Source organism: Carassius auratus, unplaced genomic scaffold (assembly GCF_003368295.1).
Source record: "Carassius auratus strain Wakin unplaced genomic scaffold, ASM336829v1 scaf_tig00022016, whole genome shotgun sequence".
Taxonomy (NCBI): Eukaryota; Metazoa; Chordata; class Actinopteri; order Cypriniformes; family Cyprinidae; genus Carassius; species Carassius auratus.
In genome coordinates, this window is record NW_020525152.1 from 12,281 (window position 1) to 21,183 (window position 8,903).

General features: G+C 40.7%; 1 protein-coding gene across 1 annotated transcript; it reads left to right on the plus strand.

Moving 5' to 3' along the window:
• Positions 1 to 3,220: 3,220 nt before the first annotated feature.
• Positions 3,221 to 8,015, plus strand: LOC113077235 (bone morphogenetic protein 2). Its single transcript, XM_026249679.1, has 3 exons — positions 3,221 to 3,601; positions 4,727 to 5,100; positions 7,007 to 8,015. Exons 2-3 carry the CDS (start codon positions 4,740 to 4,742, stop codon positions 7,876 to 7,878), a joined length of 1,233 nt encoding a protein of 410 aa, XP_026105464.1. The 5' UTR covers positions 3,221 to 3,601; positions 4,727 to 4,739; the 3' UTR covers positions 7,879 to 8,015.
• The last annotated feature ends 888 nt before the right edge of the window (positions 8,016 to 8,903 follow it).

Sequence of the window (8,903 nt, forward strand, 5' to 3'; positions counted from 1 at the left end):
GCTATCTGTGATAGTTTAAGTGATCATCTTATTTGTGCACCCTGCTCACTTTTACTGGCCAGGACTGGTAGAGACCAGTATCACCTGAGGAATGGAATGCATCAGTGTATTTTAATTGCTAAGTGGATGATCCAGGGATTATCCCTCATAAGATGTTATTGTCTCGGAAGCACACAAAGATATGTTTTGATCTCAGTGTGGTTTAATCTATTGCTGTCTCTCCCAGCTCAATGGCCCAGCTGCTTTTGTCAAAACAAACTTGCCATCAACACATAATTGAAATGAATACTTGTAACCAATGAGTGGTTTTCATATGCGGATTCCTCCTACATACGTGCTGTGGACTAATCAGACGTCCACGGATTTGTCTAATAGTAATTAGATTAGATTAGATTCAACTTTATTGTCACTGCACATGTAGGTACAAGGCAACGAAATGCAGTTAGCATCTAACCAGAAGTGCAATAAGCAGTAAGTACAGAATAAAGGTCTATAATATGTACAATAACTATACAGGTAAGTATTATGGACATAATTTACAGATATTAAATACTATATGCACGATATACAGATAGGTGTACTATGAACATACTATACAGATGGATTATGTAAAAGTGTATGTACACTATAGGCAGAACTATGAACATAATTTACAGTATTGCAATGGACAGTAAAGTGCATAGAAAATATTACAATGTGCAAATGGATTATACAGTGTTCCTGGATGAACAGACAGTAGTGCAGGTAATAAGTTACTGTTTTTGCTTGTTGTGAATAAATAAATAAATCAGTCAGAGTGTTGAAGAGGGGGAGGAGTCTATGTGTGGTGTGGGGGGTGTTGAGGGGTGTCAGAGGGCAGAGTTCAGCAAGGAGACAGCTTTAGGGAAAAAGCTGTTCCTGAATCTTGTGGTCCTTGTCCGGAGGCTCCTGAAACGCCTCCCGGAGGGCAGGGGGTTAAACAGTCCGTGGTCAGGGTGAGAGGAGTCCTTCAGAATGCTGCGAGCTCGACGTAGACAGCGTTTCCTCTGGATGTCCTCAAGAGCAGGAAGTGGTGTCCCTGTGATGCGCTGGGCAGTTTTCACCACCCTCTGCAGTGCCTTGCGGTCAGCCACTGAACAGTTCCCATACCAGACTGTGATGCAACTAGTCAGGATGCTCTCGATCGCACACCGGTAGAAGTTAACCAGGATGGATGAAGACAGCTGGTTCTTCTTCAGTGTCCTGAGGAAGAAAAGGCGCTGGTGAGCCTTCTTGACCAGGCTGGAGGTGTTTGTGGCCCAGGACAGTTCCTCCGAGATGGTGGTTCCCAGGAACTTGAAGCTGGAGACACGTTCAACAGCCAGCCCGTTAATGTGGATGGGGTCATGCGTGCTTCCATTCTTCCATAATGGTTTCAATCTGATGTCCACGCCACGTTTATGCCCACCTCTTTGCCTCTGTGGAGCACAAAACAGTAGTTTATACCACATAAACATAGTATAAATAAAATCTAGATATATTTACATCTATTTCATTAAAATGATTCCAATGGCTGATTCTCTCTCTGTTTACTTGTTCTGAATCTGCATTCAGGACAGGAGGTCACTTTTAAACCCCCTGGTCTGAGAGAGCAAAGGGCACTGGATTTGCAAACTCTTGTTAATGAGCATAATCCAGTCGTAAAACAAGATTTAAACCAGCCATTAACACATCTTGATCAATGATAACCAGGGATTTAGCTGCTTCACGAATGGCCAAATGTATCATCTTCTCAGTATGGGTTAATATCATGTCATGCTTCAAAAGGCAATAGCTTTATTATAATATAATATGTTACCGGTGGATTCAAGGGGAAAAAAGTAGAACTTATTTATACAAAACAAACACACCGTTGCGTAATAGACACCTCAGCAGTCCATAGACACAGATCATTGTTATTCAAATAGTGAAGAAATGCTTCACCAGAATCTTGTCTGCTTGGGATCTAACTGTGATTCACACCTTGGTGGTGTGAACTATTTGGGATGTAAGTTTTGTTTTGGATAGATTTAAATATAATTTATATAGCATAATATAAAATAATAAAAAAAATCTAATGTATATAATGCAAATGTTTTTACTATTTTACAGTACACTCACAAATATTGTCAATTAACCCAGGGGGTTTAAAACTGGGGACCAAGGGGCCATAAAGGGGTGCTATAGCAATTTTCTGTTCCCTCTGTTGGTAATATTTTCTATAAAGCTGCTTTAAAAAATTTAAACCAATTAAATAAACAAAATAGTGCAACAGAAATATATAGAGAAGTCATATATATATGATATATATATGACTTCTATAATATATATATAAAACTCACTGTAATTTAATACTGAGTATGAGATTTGTCATCAAGGGGAATCATCAAATTTGTGAGTGTTTTGGCATCATAAAGTTTGATAGATCAAAATGTCTGAAAAGGATAAAGTAATTTTTCCTATAATACAGGGGTTTCAAATCTGGGGACCGGGGATTCCCAGGGGGCTGTAAAGGGGTGCTATCTTGTATTTTTCTATCCTCAGGCAATATTTTCTGCAAAGCTGTTGTGCTGAGAAGTGAATTAAGAAATAACTAGCCTATCAAACAATGTATTTACGTTTCTTCAGGCTCATATATCTAAAAGAATATTAATTGTCAACTAAAAAAAATTACAGCCAATATATTGTAACAAAAAAAAAAAAAAAAAAAAAAAATATATATATATATATATATATATATATATATATATATATATATATATATATATATATATATATATATATATATATATATTATATATATGTATAATTTATTTTCTACATCACTTTCCTATTTTCCAGTATGTAGCTATACATTATAAATGACTGTTTGTACGTGGCAGTAGCCTATCCTAATAATAGTGACGGGACAGTCATATTTGGGAGTATTTGGCATAATAAAGTTTGAAAACCCCCTTTTCAAAATATAATAGGCTATTACTTTTTACCTAAGTAAAGTAACTTCGTTTACCTGTTTTAACTGAGCCATATTAAAATCCTTTCTGTTGAAATTTCTAACATGTTTATTATATACGTAGAATGCATAACATATGCGCAAGGACAAATTCGATCAATCAACACGCAACTGTGGGCATGTTCAAACGTTTGAATGGAGAGTACGCTGCGCGTTTCAGTGGACCTGAATGATGACAGTCATTGTGACATCACCAGACAACAAAAAGACTCGCGCTCGCGGAGCAAAGCGCTCCAATCAATGGCACAGACGCGACGCCTGCTGCACGCAGAGATGAGTCTCCAAGCAGCCTCTGAAAACTTCTACTGATCAGAATTTTTAGGCGAAAAATGACAGATCCAGGACTTTGCGAACTCGCGCTGTCACTCTTGGAATTGCTGGTTTCTTTGACCTAAGCATTTGCGCACTTCATTAGAGTTAACTGCAGTTTAGTTTGAAGTGTTGCTCAAGTATGAACAAGAAGAGGAGACCTGAGTTGCGGCGACTCTCTGTCGTGGGATAAAAAAAAATCGCTTGTGGATTAAAACACGAATTCATGTGGAATTTAAGAGACGACGGGCACGCAGACCGGCCACAGCGCTTCCTCCTTCGGTAAAGCTACAACTTATTTCTTTAATATTAAGTTTTGAAAACAGCGCGAGTGTTTTTGAAAGCCAGCGTTGACACTTCTATACCTCAGTGCATTGTAGATCACATCATAGATGTGCATACATGTAGTCTGTAAGGTCAGATGGTATGCGCAAATGAAAAGAAAACACTTCTCTGCTTCCTTATCATCAGATCTCTTTGTCGTCTTTGTTGCTTGAGTTGTTTTTGCGTAAGATCTACCACCTGTAGCCTCACAACTCTGCCTCTCCCTCAGCGAAACGGCTTTTGCTAGACATTCAGTCCTTTTGAAGACTTTCCTTTCATGATCTAAAGGCAGACCCCCACCCAGACACTGCTCTCTTATCTCCCTTTAATTGCAGACTCCTTGTCTGCTGTCTTCATGTCTCACTTCTTTCGATTTCTTTTGATTCACTCTTTCCTGTTTCATCCCATTTGTCTGACATCCTCTTTGGAGTCTCCTGCTTTCACTGTAGATCAATCTCTTATTATAGCCTGCAGGAGGGATATTATTCTTAATCTTTTTGCATGCATGCATGCGTGCTCTTAGTCTCAAAGACATCTCCAAAAGATCTAGATATGTATGTGGTTTGAAGCAGCCGCAGGTTGAATGTGGCTAGGGATCTTTTCCATGCATATATGTGGTTGGAGTCCTGGGCTGCAATTCAAGTGTTTTAGAACTTAAAGGAACAGGTTTTCCATAAAAACTAAACAAACCTTTAACTTCTAAGAGTGATCGGAGGTTGGAACCGATCTAGGGGTGATCTATGACCGACCCATTGTGCCATTGAGCAAGCACTTAACACCTGATTGCTCCAGGGGGGCTGTAGCTACAAGAAATGTACTGTATATTTTTATATATTTAAAAGAGAAAAAAATAACTTTTTACTCTTAAAGTTTCTTGAGATTTGACATCATGGGTTCTTCCGGTCAGTGCATTGGTTTCTGGCTTTTTTTAAGAAGACTGTTTTCTAAAGATACAAGAGAATAAAAAGTTATTTTTTGGAACCTAAAAAGGTTCTCCTATGACATAATGCTTTAACACTGTATAAACCAATAAAATGGTTCTAAGAAGAATAAAAATGGTCAATTTGTATTTCCTCTTTGCAGGAACTGACTGATCATGGTCGACGTGGTCCGCACTCTCACGGTGCTGTTACTCGGTCAGGTGTTGCTGGGTGGTGCCGCTGGACTCATTCCCGAGATCGACCGGCGGAAATACAGTGATTCGGGGAAACACATGCCGGAGCGATCCGATAATAACTTCCTGAATGAGTTTGAGCTACGACTGCTCAACATGTTCGGTCTGAAGCGAAAACCCACGCCGAGCAGTTCGGCGGTGGTCCCTCAGTACATGCTGGACTTGTATTATATGCACTCTGAAAACGATGACCCGAACATCCGGCGCCCAAGGAGCACTATGGGAAAGCATGTGGAACAAGCGGCCAGCAGAGCAAATACAATACGAAGCTTTCATCATGAAGGTGATGCCTGATTTTGGCTGTGAATATGCTGCTCCAAATTAATTTGAAATGAAATTAATGTTTTTTTTATTCCCAGAACTTTGTAAAATTCCAAGGAATGGTGTGATGCGAGCATTTGGAAACTATTGACATTCCACAACCAGCTCTCACTATTATTAAGGAAGCAAAAAATGCATCCTAACGGTGACTTTACCGTAAATAATTGATAGTGTCTGAGTGCACTTAGAGTAGTTTTCTAGACAAGGTATGAAGTTCTTGCACTAGTTATTTTCTAAGAATCCACAGATTACAGTAACAGACCTTGTGAGGAAATCCAGGATGGTAGTTTTGCTGTTCTCCATTAAGTTCTGTCATTGATGTTTTCGAGCCACCAGTGGGGGGGGGGGCTTGTTTCCACACCAACTTTTGTACAGATACTGTGTGCCTGTGTGTGTTTAACTTTGCTCAACTCTTTATCACATGCCCAAGTAATTCTAGCCTAACTGCTTGAGCCAGTCGAGGGATTGTGGGTGGCCTTGTTGAATGGTCAGATTTGAATTCTGAACAGAATCAGTTTTTTTTATAATGAAATCAACCCGAGTGTGATCAGGTGGCATGTCAATTAAGTCTCTTTTAGGCGTGTTATCTGATTTAAACAGTCGTGAAACATGCCCTCTCTTGCTCTGGAAGAGTTGAGCCTGTGAAAGTCTTCTTTGTGGAGTCTGTTTAGAGGTCAACATAAACTATAGCACACAATTTAGAAACATTTCACTTTAGTTTCATGGCAACACAGGAAAAATCACGCTAACTCGCCGTATTGTGGTAAAGAGAGGGGGAGGAATCCATACGAGAGTCATTACAGGCTGTTTAGGCGGCCCTGTAAAATTGTACAGATTCGGATGGATGACATCCAGTGGTCAAGTCGACACACTGCAAACAAGGATGCTTTTTGTGTGCTCATGTATAAACAAACAATTTAAGCATTTTTATTAAATGTCTTCCTTGTTTACTCCAAATGAGGCTTTTCTCGTGCCCTCTGTAGTAATTGAGCACCTCCTACGCCTCAGGCTTCTCTCATTGTTTTAATTTGGTGAACTCTGTGGTTGAGGACCTGGAGTTTCATTACATCCCTCAAAAGGCTTTCGACGTAATATTATGTAATCGCTTTGTCCAATAAGATGCTGCTGAAACAACTTTGATTTGACGTCGAGATCCTCAGCCGAGATACACAGTCAGTTTTCAAGTTAGCCGTCATAAATGTACGACTTGTACGATTTGCTGTTTTGGCATAACGTACAAACAGGAATTAGGAATGTCAATATACTCATAACTGTGGCTGACTGCTTTCCGCAGGCCCTGACATGTTCTCAGTCACTCCCCCTCAAGACGGATTGACTGGGAGAAAAAGGAAAAGGTGAAGAAAGACAGACAGAATGAGGGAAAGAAAGAGCCGGGCTTTCCCACATCAAATAAAGCGTGCTTATCTTCTTTAGGCTCTTTGTGATTATGAAGCAGATAGGTTGGATTATTGGGAATGGAATTTCCAAAACGTCTCTTTTCAAAAGAGATTAAGTGAGCTCTTTGGTCTGAGAGCGTTTTATTTTAGGGCATTGAGTCGTAGGGGTAGCTGTTCCTTCGCTGATTGCAACCTTTATTCAATAAAGACTTGGAAACAAGAGAATGTTGTCACTCTACAGCCACACAAACAGCCTCGCGCTCCCAGCTAGCCTTTCATTGTAACACCTGGTTCTACCATATAATCTCTCACTCAGGCCAGACAAGAAAATGCTGAGTGGAAAATCCTATTTAGAGTCAAAGCAAAAATGTCAGGTTTCAGCCTGAAGTGCTTCAGAATCCAACAGTATTCTTTTGTTGTAGCCCAATTTGTTGACACGGTCCTAACGCACTCTTTCTTCTGCCCTTCCAGAAGCTTTCGAGGCACTGTCCAGCCTGAAAGGAAAAACAACGCAGCAGTTTTTCTTCAACCTTACATCCGTTCCTGCCGAGGAGCTGATCACGGCTGCGGAGCTGCGCATTTTCAGAGACCAGGTTCACGGGGGCGCCGGTGTGAGTGGTTTCCACCGAATAAACATTTACGAGGTGTTCAGGCCAGCATTGGCCCCTTCCAAAGAGCCTCTTACCAGACTTCTCGACACCCGTCTTGTGCAGGACTCTCACACGCGCTGGGAGAGCTTCGACGTGGGTTCGGCTGTGGCTCGGTGGGCCCGCGAATCCCAGCACAACCACGGGCTTCTGGTTGAGGTGCTCCACCCCGAGGAGTCTGAAGGATCCGCGGACATCGAGAGGAACCGGCGGAGGCACGTGAGGGTCAGTCGCTCCCTTCACGCAGACGAGGACTCATGGGCGCAGGCCCGACCCCTGCTGGTGGCCTACAGCCATGACGGTCAGGGCTCCGCCGTCCTGCAGTCGAACCGAGATAAGCGGCAGGCACGGCAAAGGCCGAAGCAACGCAGGAAGCAGCAGCGCACAAACTGCAGGCGGCACGCTCTCTACGTGGACTTCAGCGACGTGGGGTGGAACGAGTGGATTGTGGCACCACCCGGCTACCACGCTTTTTACTGCCAAGGCGAGTGTCCATTCCCACTGTCGGACCACCTGAACTCCACCAATCATGCCATCGTCCAGACGCTGGTGAACTCAGTCAATTCCAATATTCCCAGAGCGTGCTGCGTCCCAACTGAGCTCAGTCCCATATCGCTGCTGTACCTGGACGAGTACGAGAAAGTCATTCTTAAAAACTACCAGGACATGGTGGTGGAGGGCTGCGGGTGCCGATGAGAACTACATCTCCCCAATGAAGACTTTTATTTATACAAAAGATCGTTCAAAGAGCTATTTTGGAGGAAGAAAAGAAATATATATGAATATATTTATGTTGACTGAAAAAAAATGGGAAAATAAATATTTTAATGAGAGTGCTTGCTTTTTCGAGTGGCTTTGAAGATGTTTTTTTTTCCTGTCCCATGTGCATTTCAAAATAAGTGCAATTGCACATGAAGTATAATGCTCAGATTTTTATGATGTATTTATTGCATAACCACTTTATTTGTAAATGATGTGTATTTATCATGAAAAAAATATATGATCTTCATTTAGTGTGCATACATTCTTTGAAACCAAAAAATAAACCATGGATGAAGTTCTCTTTAAAGTTCATGATATAACAAACACGCTGTTGTATAGATCTTGTGGTTACTTACTGGATTTCGTGCAGACAGTTCTAAACTGTGATATGTTGATTAAGTAAAGGCTTGTCCACAACAATTACTATAAAGTTTTAATAATAATTATAGTTCTATTTAGAATAGGGAAGTCCATAGCCGAACTAATTATGAGTTATTGTTTTAATGTGAATGGGCTTTAAGAATCAAGCGGGTACAGAATCAGAGACATGCCAGAAACCAGCGAGCCACACGCAGTGTGCTGATTTGAAGGCAATATAAGCATAACTATCATTTTATGATGACTTTCAATTGATAATGGATGACACAATCTATAAATCAGTCTTTAATATTATATTGTAAAAAAAATGGGTAACACTTTATTTTTATAGTCCACTTTAGGCATTCTACTAATTACAGAGAAAATGCATCTACTTAAGCATCTCAAATTGGTTTTTATTTGGTTTGCTGTGTACTAAACTAAAATTCACTATTGATCAGCAAGCTATGAAAATGTGTTAACCTGATAATCTTCAGAAACCTAGAGAGTGTAATCCAATAATCAGGCATCACAGGCAGTTGCTGTGATGTGTATAAAATACCATTATGATGTCATTGAATAGAAAATCCTCATTGTTGGCT